The 18,980-nt window shown below is 44.8% G+C and overlaps 1 protein-coding gene across 2 annotated transcripts in view; it reads right to left on the bottom strand.

Annotated features, from left to right (window-relative positions):
* Nucleotides 1–14,809, bottom strand: part of ANKRD29 (ankyrin repeat domain 29) — a gene marked incomplete at both ends in the record, with an annotated part of 32,515 nt that extends 17,706 nt beyond the window's left edge. For both annotated transcript variants that reach the window (XM_081996763.1, XM_081996764.1), the window contains 4 exons: nt 4,142–4,240; nt 7,280–7,378; nt 9,333–9,443; nt 14,789–14,809. In XM_081996763.1, coding sequence (XP_081852889.1) covers nt 4,142–4,240; nt 7,280–7,378; nt 9,333–9,443; nt 14,789–14,809 — 330 coding nt within the window. The remainder of the gene's footprint in view (nt 1–4,141; nt 4,241–7,279; nt 7,379–9,332; nt 9,444–14,788) is intronic.
* Between the last annotated feature and the right edge of the window lie 4,171 nt (nt 14,810–18,980).

Here is an 18,980-nt window from a genome sequence, read left to right as displayed (position 1 = left end):
GTTGTCTTATGACCAGCTCGACTGGCAACAGCAGAAAACTGTGGCCTGGAGAGGAAAAGCAACCTGCAGCTTAAAAGATACTGGACTGGCACATGGGCCAAGTCAGGTCTCAATTCAGAAGAAGAGGCAGGCAGAAATATGGGGGTTGGGAGCGAAGTTTCAATATGAGCAACAGTAGAGCCCAAACCTGCATTTGTCCAAAGATGGAAGCAATTAGGAGCGGCTGAATGCAGGAATATTTTCTTGTAATTTAGGTCGTTACTCCCTTTTATCTGCCCTAGTGACTTACATCAGTATATTTGCATGTTTCGTAAAAGATCATACATTGTCATGAAAGATCAGACGTTTTCAAACCTGCTGTTCACCTCCTGGGCCAAGTCGTTGCCTCTTCACAAACTTCTAGTTCACAGGCTGTGGAAAGGTTTGGTGAAAATGTAACTGTCCCTCTAGACAGAGTAAGGTACTCAGCCTCTGTCTTCCCTCCTTACCAAGTTTCCTGCATTCACTGCTTTCCCTGCCTCTGCAAAACCACTGCCCGATTGCACGCTGAGCTGCAGTGAGTAGTCCAGGCTCTCCCTACCCCTGGGACACCTTTGCTCCTTCAGCATGGCTTTGTGGCCTTTTTATAGGCCAGGTGACACACAGGACAATGTAAGTTCACTCGCCTGATTGTACACAGCTGAATGCAAGAGAAGATGATCACAGAATCACAGAATCATTAAGGTTGGAAAAGACTTTTAAGAACATCAAGTCCAACCACCAACCCAACACCACCATGCCCACTAACCCATGTCCTGAAGTGCCCCATCTACACATTTTTTGAATACTTCTAGTGATGGTGACTCCACCACCTCCCTGGGCAGCCTGTTGCAATGTTTGACCACTCAGTAAAGAAATTTTTCCTAATATTGAGTCTAAACCTCCCCTGGCACACTGTGAGGCCATTTCCTCTCGTTCTGCCATTAGTTACTTGGGAGAAGAGACCAACACCCACCTCACCACAACCCCCTTTCAGGTAGTGGTAGAGAACAATGAGGTCTCCCCTCAGCCTCCTCTTCTCCAGACTAAACCACCCCAGTTCCCTCAGTCAATCCTTCTGAATCTTGCTAACCCTCACCTATACCCTGAAATAAAAGACTGAGGAGCAACCCTTCTTTTAATGTGCAGCTTCTCCCAATAACTCTGTCCCGCATGAGATTATCCAGTGCTTTAAAATCCAGCTGTTGTATTTAACACTGCAACCTCCTACAGCTGCACTCCATGTTGTGTTAAACAGCCACAATTTCATTCATGATTTTAAATTTACTGATTGCTGCTGTGGTCAGAGAGTTACTTACCACAAGCATAGCTCCCTGGGGTACCAGAATCCTACTGTATTGGCATGTGTGGACTCTGGCCACAAAACCTCAGGATTTTCAGTCCCTGGAGCGTAAGGAGTTGAGTCTCTGATGTTCCATCAATTCCCTTAGTATTTAAAGCCTATATTTTCAGGGACTCTGGAAAGCATGTATGAGTTGAGGAAATCATTCAAATCACAGACTATAACATCTTGAAAAATTGGTTACTGTGGGGTAGAGAACTATTCACAGAATCACAGAATCACTAGGTTGGAAAAGACCTTTAAGATCATCAAGTCCAACCATTAATCCAGCACCACCATGTCCCCTAAACCATGTCCTGAAGCGCCACATCCACACGTTTTTTGAACACTTCCAGAGATGGCGACTCCACCACCTCCCTGGGCAGCCTGTTCCAATGCCTGACCACCCTCTCAGTGAAGAAATTTTTCCTAATATCCAATCTAAACCTCCCCTGGTGCAACTTGAGGCCATTTCCTCTTGTCCTATCACTACTTACTTGGGAGAAGAGACCAACACCCTCGTCGCCACAACCCCCTTTCAGGTAGTTGTAGAGAGCGATAAGGTCTCCCCTCAGCCTCCTCTTCTCCAGACTAAACAACCCCAGTTCCCTCAGCCGCTCCTCATAAGACTTGTTCTCCAGACCCCTCACCAGCTTCGTTGCCCTTCTCTGGACACGCTCCAGCACCTCAACATCCTTCTTGTAGTGAGGGGCCCAAAACTGAACACAGGATTCAAGGTGCGGCCTCACCAGTGCCGAGTACAGGGGCACGATCACTTCCCTACTCCTGCTGGCCACACTATTCCTGATACAGGCCAGGACACTGTTGGCCTTCTTGGCCACCTGGGCACACTGCCGGCTCATATTCAGCCGGCTGTCAACCAGCACCCCCAGGTCCCTTTCTGCCGGGCTGCTCTCCAGCCACTCCTCCCCAAGCCTGTAGCATTGCATGGGGTTGTTGTGGCCAAAGTGCAGGACCCTGCACTTGGCCTTATTAAACCTCATACAGTTGGCCTCTGCCCATCGATCCAGCCTGTCCAGATCCCTCTGCAGAGCCCTCCTACCCTCCAGCAGATCAACACTCCCACTCAACTTGGTGTCATCTGCAAACTTACTGAGGGAGCACTCAATTCCCTCATCCAGATCATCAATAAAGATATTGAATAAGACCGGCCCCAGAACCGAGCCCTGGGGAACACCGCTTGTGACCGGCCGCCAGCCGGATTTAACGCCGTTCACCACAACTCTCTGGGCTCGGCCACCCAGCCAGTTCCTCACCCAGCGAAGAGTAAACCCGTCTAAGCCACGAGCCGCCAGTTTGTCCAGGAGAATGCTGTGGGAGACGCTGTCAAAGGCTTTACTAAAGTCCAGGTAGACAACATCCACAGCCTTTCCCTCATCCACTAGGCGGGTCACCTGGTCATAGAAGGAGATCAGGTTGGTCAAGCAGGACCTGTCTTTCATGAACCCATGCTGGCTAGGCCTGATCCTTTGGTTGTCCTGCAGATGCCGTGTGAGCACTCTCAAGACCAACCACTCCATAATCTTCCCTGGTACAGAGGTCAGGCTGACAGGCCTGTAGTTCCCAGGATCCTCCTTCCAGCCTTTCTTGTAGACGGGCGTCACATTGGCAAGCCTCCAGTCTTCTGGGACCTCTCCTGTTAACCAGGACTGCTGATAGATGATGGAGAGTGGCTTGGCAAGCTCCTCCGCCAGCTCTCTCAGTACTCTCGGGTGGATCTCATCAGGTCCCATAGACTTGTGGGTGTCCAGGTGGCTTAGCGTGTCCTTGACTGCTTCCTCCTGGATTATGAGGAGTACATTGTGCTCTCCATCCCCGTCTTCCAGCTCAGGGGGCTGAATATCCTGTGGATACCTGGACTGGCTATTAAAGACTGAGGCGAAGAAGGCATTAAGTACCTCAGCCTTGTCCTCGTCCTTGGAGACAATGTTCCCCGCCATATCCAGTAGGGGATGGAGATTCTTCCTTCTTCAAACACATCGCTATGGATCCCAGGGTAAGTGACTGGCAAGTGTCTTCCCCAGATTATGGGAATGCTCAGAAATATGGCCAGCATGTCAAGGGCAAGAATATTTAATGAAAATATGTTGCTTTTGGTTCTGTTTGCTGAAAGCAGAGGCGCTAGTACTGCCTTGGGCAAAGAAATTGAGTTGATGCACTGCTGTCAGTGGTGAACTGCTGTTCTTAATGCTGTTCACTCCATGTGGGGTGATGAAACAGACCCAGGCTCTGCCATCTGTGCTTTTGGCTATTCTAAGAAGATTTTGAAAAAGGACCTGCTTGAACAAAGAAATAGAAGCTTTAAGGAGCATTTCATCTTCTTGTCACAGATGGGTAAATGGGAATTTAGGAAGGACAGAAGCCATTATGCTTTTATGTATCCTATGGTGGCATACAGAGATATCCCAATGCAGAGGAAATTTCACTCTATGCAAGTGAAGTACATATACACCTAAAATGGGATCCTACCTAACATGTACAAAAATACCCTTTTTCTTGTCTTGGAGGATGGCTCAAGAAGAAAGACTGATATCACTATCAATGGACTGATCTTTGATCAGCTTATGCCATTAGGTCTAGGTAGTAAAAGCCAGTCTCAAGTTAATCTTTTCGCAATATGTTGCATTACTCATATGACTCAGAAAACGTTCAAGTGAGGAAATCTATTTATCATCTTCCTGCTGCCATGTCATGTTTCATGTAAATAGGAAAAAACAGCCTTGAATGTATCAGCATGCAAAAATAGAGCCATCATCTTACTTTATTCTTAAATTCAGTAGAGGCTCCAAATTCAAAGAGAAACTTCACTACATCGTTGTGGCCTTGCTGTGCAGCAAAGAACAGAGAAGTTGCACCTGACTGTAAGGGAAAAATTGATTAAAAATAACCCAAACACATAACGCACTTGACTGAAGTATACACATTTCAAACTAAAAAGTACTGAGCACAATCAGTTGAATATCAGCTGAAAACATACGATGATTTTGAGGACTCCAGAGGACACCAAGTTTCTTTACATCAGTTTTCTTCCCATTGCACTGAGAAATCTGTCCAGCATCATACATTTGAGTAAAATCCAAATTTCACAAGGGACTTCTGCACGAGTTTCTAATATAGACCTCTTAGGATTTAGTCACTTCTACCCAGTCGCCAGATAGGGAAAGCAAGCCCAGAGTGAGAAAAGAAGTCTTGCACAACAGAGGAACAGTCAATTGGAAACCAACCCCTCTTCCACCTACCGGTACAACCTGAGACAAACAGGAGCAGAGCATGGATTTGGATCAGAGTATGGAAAGACCAGGGAGGTGGTTATTTAGTACAGCAGAGCTCCACCTTGCTTGACTCTCCACTAATAAAATGAGACTACTGTTGGTGTAAGTCATCCTTCTCTCTTGCAGCAGTAGCTCCCCATCCAGCCAAGCAGCCTTCAAGCAACTATAACCAGCCCTGCAATGCCTGCTTTCCCTTAACCTCACTGAAGAACTGAAACCTCATATTTTACACTAGTTGTATAAAATATTGTCATTAAAATGTGAGTAAATCAGGACCCCAAAAATATATACATAAAATTTTAATGGCTGTACAGAAGAAAAAGCGAAGGGAAGGGAAGGGAAGGGAAGGGAAGGGAAGGGAAGGGAAGGGAAGGGAAGGGAAGGGAAGGGAAGGGAAGGGAAGGGAAGGGGAAGGGGAAGGGAAGGGGGAAGGGGAAGGGGAAGGGGAGGGGAAGGGGAAGGGGAAGGGGAAGGGGAAGGGGAGGGGAAGGGGAAGGGGAAGGGGAAGGGGAAGGGGAGGGGAAGGGGAAGGGGAAGGGGAAGGGGAAGGGGAAGGGGAGGGGAGGGGAGGGGAGGGGAGGGGAGGGGAGGGGAGGGGAGGGGAGGGGAGGGGAGGGGAGGGGAGGGGAGGGGAGGGGAGGGGAGGGGAGGGGAGGGGAGGGGAGGGGAGGGGAGGGGAGGGGAGGGGAGGGGAGGGAAGGGAAGGGAAGGGAAGGGAAGGGAAGGGAAGGGAAGGGAAGGGAAGGGAAGGGAAGGGAAGGGAAGGGAAGGGAAGGGAAGGGAAGGGAAGGGAAGGGAAGGGAAGGGAAGGGAAGGGAAGGGAAGGGAAGGGAAGGGAAGGGAAGGGAAGGGAAGGGAAGGGAAGGGAAGGGAAGGGAAGGGAAGGGAAGGGAAGGGAAGGGAAGGGAAGGGAAGGGAAGGGAAGGGAAGGGAAGGGAAGGGAAGGGAAGGGAAGGGAAGGGAAGGGAAGGGAAGGGAAGGGAAGGGAAGGGAAGGGAAGGGAAGGGAAGGGAAGGGAAGGGAAGGGAAGGGAAGGGAAGGGAAGGGAAGGGAAGGGAAGGGAAGGGAAGGGAAGGGAAGGGAAGGGAAGGGAAGGGAAGGGAAGGGAAGGGAAGGGAAGGGAAGGGAAGGGAAGGGAAGGGAAGGGAAGGGAAGGGAAGGGAAGGGGGCTTTCCTGACTTTGGGCTCTCTCATCCCATGTAGACGGTGCAGGAAAGGGAAGCTACACATGAAATTCACTCCAGTGACAAAAGCTTTTACAATAGCACATGGCCCCTTGACACCATTTGAGAGCCCACTCTCCCAGACACATCTATGGGGCTCTCACTTCCCCAAGCTTCACAACAATTTCAGAGTACAAGAGCACTGCTTAGAGTATGTGGATTTAGTTTCAGAACAGTGCTGTTGGTCTTTAGGGCTTAAACTTAATCTGTTTTTCTTCCTCTCTGCAACAGAGTGATTTTGGAGGATTTCACTGTTTCTCTTTTTGTTGACTTGCTGAATCAGTGTGTCCTGAGTGATACTCAAGAGCAGCTCCATAAAACCGTTCTCAAGTTTTCCTTTTGTTGCTGCTTTTCAACCAATGTTTACCTAAGGGAAAGGACATGTTTAAATACATGTGTTTTTGGAACAGGATGCCACTGAAAGACACTGACAGTCATGGTTAGAGCAAGTTTAGGCCAGTAAGTGCAAAGACATCATCAAATGTGGCATTCATTGACTCAGTAACTTGCAGATGTCAGCATGAGATTAATGCTTTAGTTCCAGGTAACCAAGGAAAGTGAGAAACATTTGTTTGTATTGTTAAAGTGACGAGCATACTCCTATCCTGCACTGCCTGCCACCACCCCATGTTACTGCATGCCCTCCTTAAATTGCATTTTTCCTTGGACCAGTACAACCCTCATTGTCCCAGAGTAATTCTGCTCTCTGTGTAGCCAGCACATAGACCAGAGTGGCTGCAGGTACTCCTTACAATCATTTGCGCAGAGTTTAAGGGGAAGGCACTTTTCCAAAACCATCCACTGACAGTGTCCCTTCCACAGGCAAGCATGTCATGGTGCAAGAAATGCCTTGAATGCAACGCGGAGATGCAGGGAAGAATGTGGGTGCTTAAGCTGAGTGATTGTTAGAGATGACTTGGCCCAGACTAAGAGGCAGGAACTCCAAAGCATACCGAGACAAAATAATCCCCGGGCTAGCAATGGCATCCACTCCATTTTAATGACCAGACTCTGCAAATCAAAAGGTGAGGGACTTCTCCTGATCACTTATCCTGTCCAGAGAGCTCTAAATTACTGTGCCAATACGTAAAACTGCAGATGCATAAATGGTGTAACTCTGGGGGGGTTACATCTCAGATGTAACTGCCCCTCACCAACCAGATGTGCTGGAAATGTTTGATGAATTATTTATAAATGTACCTCTGACATCTCATTTTCTATTACAAACTCCAGACATCTGATTCCTTGACATCCTCAGGAGAACAGATCCTGTTTATACATGCACTGTGCAGCAAGTAACAAATAAGCAATTGGCAAAAAGCAACAGACAACACTCTTTTATTATTTGTAATAAACCAAGGGTCACTTAATCAATCCCCGTTTGAATGCAGAACTTCTCCTACCTCTCTCTGCAGATTGATATCTGCTCCTTGCAACACCAACTCCCGTACACAGTCTATGTGTCCATAGTAAGATGCTACCATCAGAGCTGTTGTGCCAAGCTGGGAGTAAGGAAGAGAGAGCACCTCTTCTGAAAAGCTGAAGGAAGCTTATGATCATTGAAAAACTTGCTATCATTTAAAACTTACTCTCAAGAATACTTTGAAAATGAGCAATTAGCAGGTGTTAAAGCAAAAACATTGCAGGCTTGCCTGCAGTGCTGGGGGCTGACCGTTCGACAAATACGTATGCAATGACTTCGCCTCATTGTGCCAAAATAAGTGCAACAAGAATAACAAGAATATTTTGGGTTTATACACAGAATTTTTATCAGAGAATCTCACAGATCATTGCATCATTTCCAGAAGAATAACCTTAGACACAGGAGCTGAGTGACTTAGCTGAGTCACTTAATTCTGAGTCATAGTCAGGAGTAAGGTCCAAGTGATTTGAATACTAATTCCCTATCCAAAGGATGAGAGCACACTCGTTCTATGACTCTTCACATTATATGAGAGAACTTTCCATACCAGAACTATGCATTCAAGTTCCGTCAGGACACCATAAGGTCAATCCTCCAGTGAACCAAGTAAGAGTTAGCTTATATGTATGTGTTGTACAGACAATACATGGAAACCACATGCATAAGGATGAAATTCACCCTTCTAAAACATTCACACACACCAGTTCTGTTTAAAGAAGGAATGTGTGACATTACAAAAAAGAAGCATGCAGCCTTAATTGTATGAAAATATTTTAGTCTAGAAAATGTGTATGCCTGATATAATTAATAAATCAGGATATTTTACAGTGCATTGTAAAAATTCTTGACCAAAGTTAGCCTTCTTTTGAGAAAAAACGAGCAGTAGTGGACCTTATTTCTTTACATTGATCCCTGTCCTGTTTACTTCATGTCCCCATCTGAACATCCTTCCCTCCCTGACAGAATGACAGTCATAGCATCAGCTCCAGAAGTACTGCAAGAGAAATACTTACCTACAGGGAAAAAATGAAATTAAAATGAAAAGATAGGTTAAAGTCAATGGGCTTAGAAAATCTCTTGCACTTTGAAGGTATTCAAAGTAAGAGAAGCTGTGGCAGGTTCATGTTCCAGGCTGGAAGGGGCACTAAATCCTGTTACAACACAGGCACAACTCTCAATAAGTCAGTCCCGGCACCAAACAAAAGTAACCTGGGAACTTCTCAACCCTGGTTTTCCCCTGCTCTTTGCAGTAGATTAGTAGAGTCAAGTGTCCCTCCATATGTTGTAGGCAGAATAGCAAGACATACCCATTATCTGTGTTTTCAACCCATTTCTAATCACAAAACTAATTCCAACCCGTGCCAGTTACAGTAAGGAAATCCCTGTGCAATCTTTCTATCATGTGCCTGGGTTTCTCTTTGCTTTGAAATTGTACTGTGCCTTCATGCTGGTGCCAAGTCCAGGAGATACTGGGTGGGGGTGGGTGGGAAGAATTTAGGAGGCCAGCAGTTCTTCTGATGGTACCGCTGGGTGTAGGACATGCCACACAGGGCGGGAACTGCTGCACATCAAATGCAAACTTCTACATTGCCTACACGGGAACTGTGGTCCAGGGTTATTTAAAAAAAAACGCAACTAATTATGAGGACCTCTGCTAGCTGACAGAATCATTGCTACCCGGGCTCGGTTGAGTCGACTCGTCACTGTGATTTATTACTACAATGACATTTTCTTGCAAAGAAAAGCCCGAGGTGCTAGGATCTGTGTTTTTAATGTCAGCGCCACAAAAAACTAGGTAAGACACATTTCTGAGCGCTGGCAAATTCCTAACCCTTGCCACTGATGTAAATCATCACGCTATTTTATCTCAAGTTTCAAACTCGCTTCCTGACAAGAGAAGGTTTTAAATCATCCCTAAGTGCCATAAGACTCTCAAACGTCTCGTGTTAGATCCCTGCCACCGCCTCGGCTCAGCGGGCTGTGGAAAGCAATGTAAAATCAGTGCTGTGGGTGTAGGAGCACTCCGTGCATACACTGTCTTTGCAGTCCACATCTACTCGCCCGCTGTTCAGCAGCAGCTGGAGGAGAGCCAGGTTCCCTTTTCTCGCAGCCCAAAACGCGGCATTGGCCAGCGGTGTTTCTTTCTGGTGGGAGAAAAAAAAAAAAAAAAGGCAGAAATAAACCACTTTGGAAGATACACTGGACAAACCCACACATGAAAATTCTGCGTTCAAGCCAGGCAAGTTCCAGCTTAGTGTGCTGTCCTTTCAAAACCAGGGCATGGAAGGGAAGCTAATTTAATTTCTTTGTGCAGTTCAATAGATCGGTCTCCCTGTGCTGCCTCATGTTGTTTCAGGTCTTCCCTGTGTCCATGGCAGCCTATGTCTCTTAGCTTGCTCTGCAATGAGAGATGACGATGCTAGTCCGGATCCACAGGGAAACACCACAGAACACAACGTGCTAACCGCTACCTGTATTGTCTGCTTCTGTGGTGGGGCTGGGCACAGTTAGAGAGGCTGAATCATCCTGCTGACATGTCCTGCTGCAGGACATCCTCTCTGCTGTCTCATTCTTTTCTGTATGTAAAGTCCCAATGCAGGAAAAATACTGCTCACGCATCTCCCATACTGTTTGGTCTGCCTCCGCCCTGGAACAAACGCCCTGTAACTGCGGGCACATGAGGTATCTCTTGGGTGATGCTAGAAAAAAAAGGCTAAAATCTTGCTGTCTGTAGACTTACAGATTCATTTACTGGGTATGCAAAGCAATACGTAAGGCAAACTTAGGAAACTGTGAAATCTAGATAACACAGGCCACTGTTAAACAAATTGGTAGTAATATAATGCTCTCCTGAGGCTTTCTTAGTCCTAGAAACAATGACACAGTGTGACTTCTCCTGGGTAGGAGCAACTTATCGTTGCCCAGCATAGGAGGAGGACAGCAGAAGAAGACAGAGCCTTTGCTCCTGACCTCCTCATCTGACCCACGCAGGCGGCTGCCAACACGCTGCCCTGATGGGTAAGCCCTGCGACGGGTGAGGTGTGGAGGGGGAACAACGCTGTGATGGCAACGGTACGTATCCTAGTGCAGGCTCATGCCGCGGATTTCTGAATAAGGCCCCAAACCACCAACAGTTCAGGAAAGTATCGTTCCACTGATAGTCATCTTAGACCAAAGCAGTGTCAAAAAATACCCGGAGGCCTTGCGCTCCAGTGAATCCTGCCTTCAGGAGAACCCAGAGAGACTGCAGAGTGGATATAAAAGTCAATCATTCTGCCTCAGAAAATGTCATACACGATCCTCCATGTCTAAATGTCAATGCGCACGTGTAATGCGGTAGAGAAACAGGATTGAACGGTTTTATAGTTGATACTTAAAATGCACACACAGAGCAGAGTTTAAATTGCTTCCTTCGCTGACACGCAGGTAATAAACCTCGCAGAAACCAGCAGACACAAGGCCAGTCCTGTGTGACTCTATCCCAGACCCGTTGCACTGAGCACTTTCCATGGGTTGCATTTTTAATATTCATAGGTTGGAAAATTGGCAGCTGTTTGAGATGAGAAAGTTTCAACCATTCAATAAATTATAAGACGCTTCCTATAAATTGATAGCAATATTTCTTGTACCAGCACACATAGGGGCAGGAGTCTGAAAAATTTAGCAAGCACAATAGGCTAAATTCTGATCTTCCCTTTACAGATAATACATTTCTCCTGGTGAAACTGTAGATAATGTCAACCAAAGTAGAGCTAGCAGTTTATACCCTCCTTGCTGGCAAGGCAGCTGTCTTTTCCTATCTTTACCCTTACAACCACAAAAATTTTACAAAAAAGCAAACAATTGACCTAAAAACAGTGGCCCATGTTGCCCTTTTTGCTTTGATTTATTAGGTACTTATTTATTTATAGAGCTGGTAGGAATATTGTATTATTGTCTTTATTATTGTGACACTCTGTGGAAAGCTATTGCAAGAGAACATTTAGACCTTACAGAATGGGAAATCAAATTCCTTACTTTTTACTGTCTCATTCTGTCCCTTAAAGTTTTAGAAAGCTTTGGGGTATGGCAATATATCCATACAGGGAAAGATTTATTTCATCCAGCCTGGTTTTCACTACAAAAGCACAGGAGCAATGTGACTGCATTTTATTATGCCTACCATACAACAATACCTTTACCGATCAGGTAGGCAGGAACCGGAATCAGTATTCAGATACTTTTTACCTGCTTTCACCATTTTACATAAGGAGAGAGGAGAACTAAGTTGCCAGTGTTCCCCTAGTCTGGAAGTAGAAGTCCAAAGTCTTTAACGTTAATGAGTCATAAATTCCTACCTCTTTTTTTCCCCGGTTATTCCTACAGTAGCTCTCCAGCAAAGTTGTCCTCATACTTTGGATGAGGCCCAAGGAATGGAAGAATTCTGCAGTGCATCAAGGACACCAAATCAGGTTTTTTCCAGTGGTGCTTTTGACCCAGTTTGGAATGACAGCTATCAGTACTTGTACTTCCCCTCGTGCCCCCACGTTGCTGGGGATTCCTTGTGTAAAAGTAGAGTACACAGCACACTCAGACCATCAACCATGTAATGATTAGATAAAAAAAGCAAACACAAACCTGAGCTATTTTGCCTGCTAAGATGAATGGAATGTGCAAAATCATGCAGAAGATCTGGGCACCCTACAAGGACAGCCTCAAGGAGTACCATGTGGCAGTTTCTCTTCTGCTTTCAAACCAAGGGTTTATACCTCTTTACTCTTCATTTTCAGGTGATATCTGCAATACTGACATCACTGGCAGGTAAAATGTAAGACACTACTTTGGGATTAATAATTTGATTAATTGAATAATTTTGGTCAATAAAAGGGTTTTAAACTGCAGAATGTGACATAAGCCTTGACTACTGTTGTTCAGTTATGAACTCAATCCTGTCTCATCAGATACTTCTTAGGGAGAGGTAATGTTGAAATTCAAGAGATTAACTGGATACAATTTTCATGTAATTCTTAGTACAAAGCTAGTCTGCTCCTAAAACTTCCTTAAAGTAAACAACTGATCCTCATCGTTGGCAGTCTGGGAACAGAACGTAATAAATGTTTAAAAAAGTAATTAGCTAATAGCATCAGTGAAAATGACATGTTTCATTATGACATTTGCTCCAGCATCAGCAACTTTCAGGATGCAATTTCTTCCACTTCATCAAGATCTCTAAAGCATTATTTAAAACTCTGGCTGTGCTATTCATTTCAATTGTTTATATGCTTTTACGAGAGTCCAAAGATGAAAAGCTGGCATTATATTCATGCTGTATTGACATCAAGCAAAAACGGTCTATATGAAAATATGTTATAAATAATATATAAATAAATATATAAATAAAATATATGTTTTAAATCTGACAAGACCATTTCTATGCAGGAATACAGAAAAAAAAATGTAATAATGTACCTGTATGTGTCACCTTATGAGGGGAAAAGTATCATCTAAATGCTGTGATCAGCAGCTCCCACTCCCTGCCCTGCCTTTGACTTGCTGTTTGCAGAGAAGAGGTGGGTCACAGTGGGGTAGCAGCTGAGGAGGGACAGTGCAGTTCTTAAACAGTGATCTTGAAGATGAAAGAAAAGAGGCAACAGGCAAAGAGAAAGAAAAGAGAGGAGAACACCAGCCCAGCAGCTTGTCCCTTGTACTGTCAAAATAAAAAAAAGAAATCCCTTTTCTTTCTCAGTTTCCAAACCAGTCCTAATGAAAAGAAAGAAATGAGTAAAAAGTTTTAAGAACTGGAAATCAGGATCAAGCATGATACAATAGATAGTCCCCCCAATAGTGGGACTTAGGAGGAAAGAGAGAGGACTTTATTAGATAGCAATGCCTCCTACATGAAGGATCCTGATAAAAAAGAAAAGTCACTCAAGATATAAATCTAAGTTTAGACAGGCAAAACCTGGTAGAAGAAGAGAGGATATTCATGTGTATAGACAGTGGGAAAGAAATATAAATGCTACGTCAGGGGTAAGTAGGATAGTAAGATGGAAAAGATGAATAGACAGTGGCAAACAGAGATGGTAGGAATCCAAGGTAAGTGCACAGTCTTCTGAGAGAAGGAGAAAATGCCAAGCAAAAAGACACAGAAAAGAGAGAGCAAGCAGCGGGTGGTGGGAGCTGCAGTTCTCCAGAGGGAGAGGGAGCAGGCAGTGAGCTACCTTGAATGGGAGTACCTGAGAGAATAGAAAGTGAGAAATAGGGCACAGAAAAGGAGCTGATAGGGACAGAACAGAAAAGGTCACCTGAAGGACAAGGTAAAAAACCAAGGAGGCCAAAAAAGGAGAAGGCTGCAAGAAGAAGGGGCTGGCACCACCAGGAGCATGGGGCTAGCATCTGTTACGGTGGACACTTGTGAGAAATGAAGGTGGGAAAAAACTCACAGAGGCACAACGGAGGGACAGAAGAGACTAAGACTAAGAAAAAAAAGAGGGTATGAGACCAATGCAGGACCAAAAAGGGGATGACCACAGAGATTTGACTACCCAATGTAAGGCTGAGCTGTACCATGAGCAAAGGTAGCCCACTCCCTGCTACATCAGGGCTTTAACTGCAGGTGGAAACCACCTGCTGCAGCACCATCGAATCGACACTGCCGGTGGGGAGACACACTGACGGGAGTGAGAGGCAAGTATGGGGAAGAATTCATCAAATCAAGCAATGCAACACAAGCAACATGGCAAAGGACTGGCACAGAGCTGGTGATCGATAAGAGAAAGGCAAGCACAGCATCCAGAAAGTGCATAACGGAGGACAAGATGTACATCTAGCATAAATAGTATCTGTTAGCATCACTAAATTGCAGCTTGCTTCCCTCTTTGCCAATTCATTTTCATTAATCCTATCCTCAGATTTAAAACCTTATTTTTGGCCGTCTTTTGAAAATTACTGCTCTTGCATGGTTTTGGATGGAAGAAGCATAAAAAGTGTCAGGAAACACAGACAGAAAAGGGAACGAACCAGCCTGGCTTCAGTGGCCGCCGCAGCCTGAACACGCAGAGCACGGACAAACGCTGCCTCCTCGCTCTTACACAACCAGCGCTAACAGAGATGATGGGAAAAGTGAAGAGGAGGCTCCCGGCCGCACCAACACCCGCAGCGCTGAGCCCGGCCACTCTAAAGCCAGCGTAAAGCTCCACTGGCAGTTTATGTAACGCTAACTGTGCGTCCTTTTGGGGGGTGTCAGCTGTGGGGAGCACCCGCTCCACCAGCTGCCACCACAGCACTCCCGGGGCACGCCACAGCCCGGCAAGGACGTTTCTGGTTTCTTCCCTTCCGCCCTCAAACACCCCTGTTCTTCCTTAAAATAATAATAATAATAAATTAAAATAGAAATCCCTAAATCCAAGGATATTGGCAGAGCATGTCACGGGCTGCCGGCACGGCAAGCCCGAAGCGGGAGAGGCCGAAACGCGCGTCCCCCCGCTCCTCTCCCCGGCGCCCGGCTCACCTTGAACGACATCCTGCACATCGCAGCGCCCCGCCTCCGCGCCGCTCCGCGCCGCTCCGCGCCTCGGGGCTGCGCGGGGCCGGGGCGGGGCGCGGCGCGGGCGGGCGCCTCCCTCCCGCACGGCTTTACGCTGATGGCTTTCTGGCTATTATTCCCCTTTCAAGGGTTTTTTGGGGGAAGGGGAGTGTTAGGGGGGATGATGATGATGATGATGAAGGTTACTATTATTAATTAAAAAATCAGCGGGCACGGCTTCCCCGCAGCCACCCGCAGCCCCTGCTCCCCCAGCAGCAGCACCCCGAGAAGCCAGACCCCACAGTGGGGACCCGTACCACTCAGCCGCTGGTTCAGACCTCCACTGCTCAGAGATAACACCGAAATGGTCCGAAACCCTGGCACCTCCACCCCAGCCCGAGTGCCGTCACCGAGGCTGATGTCACCTCCATGGCACCTCTTTTGTATTTCACAGCCTTTGCCCTTCATATCTAGGAAAAAGCTGTTAAAAAGTATCGTCGTGATATATATATACACCCACGCCGTGTTCCCTTCACCTTGCCTGTATCCAGCTATCACCAACACTGTCCCCATGGGTGATACACTCTCATTAGGAAGACAGTACGTTCTTAAGGGTTTAATTTTAAGCCTTTAAAAATGAACAACCATGAAGCCAATGCGTGTCCTGTTTTGCCTGGCTGCTGCAGATTTCATTCAAAGTCTGTGTGATATGAAGTAGGCAAAACAGGGCATGCTCTGGTGGGAGATTCCTGAATTTCTTTGCTATTGTTGGTTTAAACTGAGCCCTTAGGGATTTTCTTCTTTTGATGTGCACACATAAATCCCATTCACGAGAAAATTACGCGTGTGCATTGAAAGAAAATACTTGCACTAAGATCCAAAAAGTTTACAAATCTGCAAGTGGAGGATTTTCTGCAGGTTTTTTTCCTGAGGCAAGAGTCATCTGTGTATACAGTAAAACAAACCGTAGGCAAGCAGATGAAAGCTGCTAATAGCGTAAGCTCATCTCAGAATGTATGGCCCGGTAGTCAACCTCACCTTAATTACTGAGAAGATCACAGAAACATGGATGATCATTTGTATTGTTTCTGAAACGTAAGGATACTGAATAAACTCAGCAGATTGCATACTTAAGAGTCATCCTCGCTCTGATCCAGTTGCACAGCGATGCTTGCCCACTGATAGAGGAAAGTATTAGTAATCTGTACACACTCCCTGCCTCACCCCTGGAAAATCCCTGTGTTTACCCAACCTATTGTGAATAACACGCCAATCTTTTCACATTCACCAGCCAAAATGTTAAATTTTCTGACAAAGAAAACCCAAAGAATTCTCCAGATGAATGACAAAAAGGGAGACTAATGCAGTACAGGGGTTTTTGGATCTGTATTTATTTTAGACATCAAGGGACAAATCTTGAAGTGCCTTTCTTAATTTGCCCATAAAATCTGAAACTGCATCTGTTTTCAGTTGTACATGGTCTCCTGTGATTTTGCTGTTTTCATATTCAGGTGCAGTAATTTGTGAGAAGTGTTGAGTAGAGAAGTAAATACATAAGGTATGTTCTTTTTTGGTGACCTTTTGAAAGTTTATCCCAGAAAGCATTTAGAAACTGTCTTTTTTGGTGTATATCTTTGGCTAGTCTTACTCTCAAAATACTGTTTACGGACAGAGAGGAAGCACACCTCATATATCCTCTCATATATATATAAACCAAAATATTTATAATTGGTATAACTGAATCCTAGCAGCATAATCCAAGAGTTGTTACCAGAGCAGATGCAATTATTGCAGAAAAACAAAAATAATGAGTCTATGCAGAAAAAAAAAATCAGTATTATTAATACTACAGTTAAAACTTATACACACTTCCTAGTTTCTACCCCTTTTCCTGGTGTTATCCTCACCTTTCCCCTGCTCTGCTGGGTCCTGAAGTCGATGGTTTCATTGTGGTGGGTTGGGATGTTATGGAGAGCTGTCAGCATCTGGAGTTGCTCGCTGCAGGGAATATGATGTTCATGCTGATGGCTTCTTCTTCCTCCCTCTAGGATCTGCACAGTGTTGTTTTATATATTTGCTAACATGCTTTTACATCTTGCTCCTTCTTCTCTGGTCTACAGCTCCACATTACAACCAACCTTAATATATATGGTGGCTTTTATGTTTGTTAGATACTGTTTTTTTGTTATTAGCAGTGGAAATACTGTATTTTAGGGCTACGTGGTTATGCTACCCGCACCTCCTCTATTCTTGATTTTTGGCAGGATATTTAAGATTGCAAGATACTTGAACTGGTTGGGATTTGTTACCTCTTTGGCAGAACTCATCTGCAGGGCAGCAGGCTGCATTCCTACCACCTAATATTTCATCACAGTGATTATTTCAAATATTTTTCGTCATGTTGTTTTGTACAAATCTGAAGGTTATCTAAAATGAGTTGCTGGAACAAATGAAACCATTGACTTTAAAAGCTGATCCAACCATATCCAACATCCGTCCATCCAACACACTTTCTGTGTAAGCTGTAGGCAAACCTCACCTAAGCAAGAACAGTTCAGGCACAGCTATTTATGGAGAATTAAAAGAAGTGGCACAAATTTTGGGTTAGCCAAAACTTTCATTTGGAGATTTTGATCCAAACGTCTACAAGTTTTCATGCACACGCATATGTTCATTTCTATTTGCTTTAAAAATTAGCGATCAACAAGCAAATGCTCATTATAGAATTGTCAGTGAAGAGGAATACGTTTGCTTGTTGTGTATGTAAATGGATAAACGTATTTCAGCAGAGTATCGTGGTTAGTGTATGCTTTGTAACTTCAGTGAGCTCTGCCATGGGATTCTGCCCTCATCTCAAGAATCTATTGCTAAATTTGACTGCCATCTTCTAGACTCCAGAGCTCTTTACTGTGGGATGTATCACACCCTGCATCTGTGCAACTCAGGAGATACTGCACAGACAAATATGTTTCTGCACTAACTTTTCTCATTTATCGTATGGCTATACATCCACAGTGTTGATGCATTTCCTTCCAATATCACCTGTATGAAGATCATTGATGGGAGCCGTGACATATATGCTCTGACTGTAACTTACTGTTTTCTAAAGTTTTACAGAAGGTGGAGATCTTACTACAATGTTATTGATTTCAGCTGTATCTGCATTGTCTGCTTTCCTGGCACATTTGCTTCCATGAACATTTAGGTATTTAAATATTTAAATATTTAAAAAATGTAAATTGGTTTGTATGCTTTTCCAGAAAGAAGTTACTTTAGCCAAAGATTAAAAATAAAAGGTAATTTAAAATGTAAATTGGAACAATCTTCAGCAGTTTCAGTTACAAATTTTGAAGCCTGGTTTTACCCAGGCAACAATAATAGTATCCCTGGCTACTGTGAAGAGCAAATTGTATTTCTATTTTACTAAAGGTATAAATCCTCTTTACTACTCTAGTTCTGTCTGTGTAATTTAAAAATCCAGGACTATTGCCTTTTAGGCTACTGTTGTGTGTTTTTGCCTATGACCTTCTGTGTGGACTTGGGCAAGCTTTTGTGTGAAAATCTTCAAAAATGGCCTCTCACTTTGGCTTCCTTACATTCTCTTGCCTTGTAACTCAAAATGCAGATACTCAGGACAAAGGCTACTTTTGAGAGCATTAGCCTAAGGTTTTTGCACACCAGTTTTTGTCAGCAAGATTCAATATCAGCACACAATAAGACAGCAGCTCTTAAACTTCTTTCTCTTTCCCTGATCTTTGGACCTTTTATATCGCTAAAATCACTCTTGATCTTGGCTAAAGCCTGCACTGCACTGTGGAGTGAACTGAGTTGGCCAGATCGGACCCTACCAACTGTTCTGCAGTGCCAGCATGGAGGTCTATGTAGACCAACAAGTCCCACTGCTTGGCTAGCTACACCAGTTCATGCTGATCTCTCTGGGAATGTCTACAGTAGTGTTTTAGTCTAGATCAGGAGCATGCTTCTGAAGTCAATCTCCTGATTGTCTCCCTTTACTGTGCTGCTGTTCTCATTGTGGAGTGATTGTGTAGTATGCAAACTGGATACATTTTTTAACTAAACTCATAGAATTTCTCCAGGAGCAGACTTAGTGGACTGCAGCTGCAAATAGGTATTCATGTCCTGGCATCAAATGACAGTTGGAGAGAAGAGAAGAGAA

Source organism: Phaethon aethereus, assembly GCF_964289735.1.
Source record: "Phaethon aethereus genome assembly, chromosome: 2".
Lineage (NCBI taxonomy): Eukaryota > Metazoa > Chordata > Aves > Phaethontiformes > Phaethontidae > Phaethon > Phaethon aethereus.
Note: the sequence above shows the minus strand (reverse complement) of the source record. Positions and strands in the feature narration are given on the sequence as shown.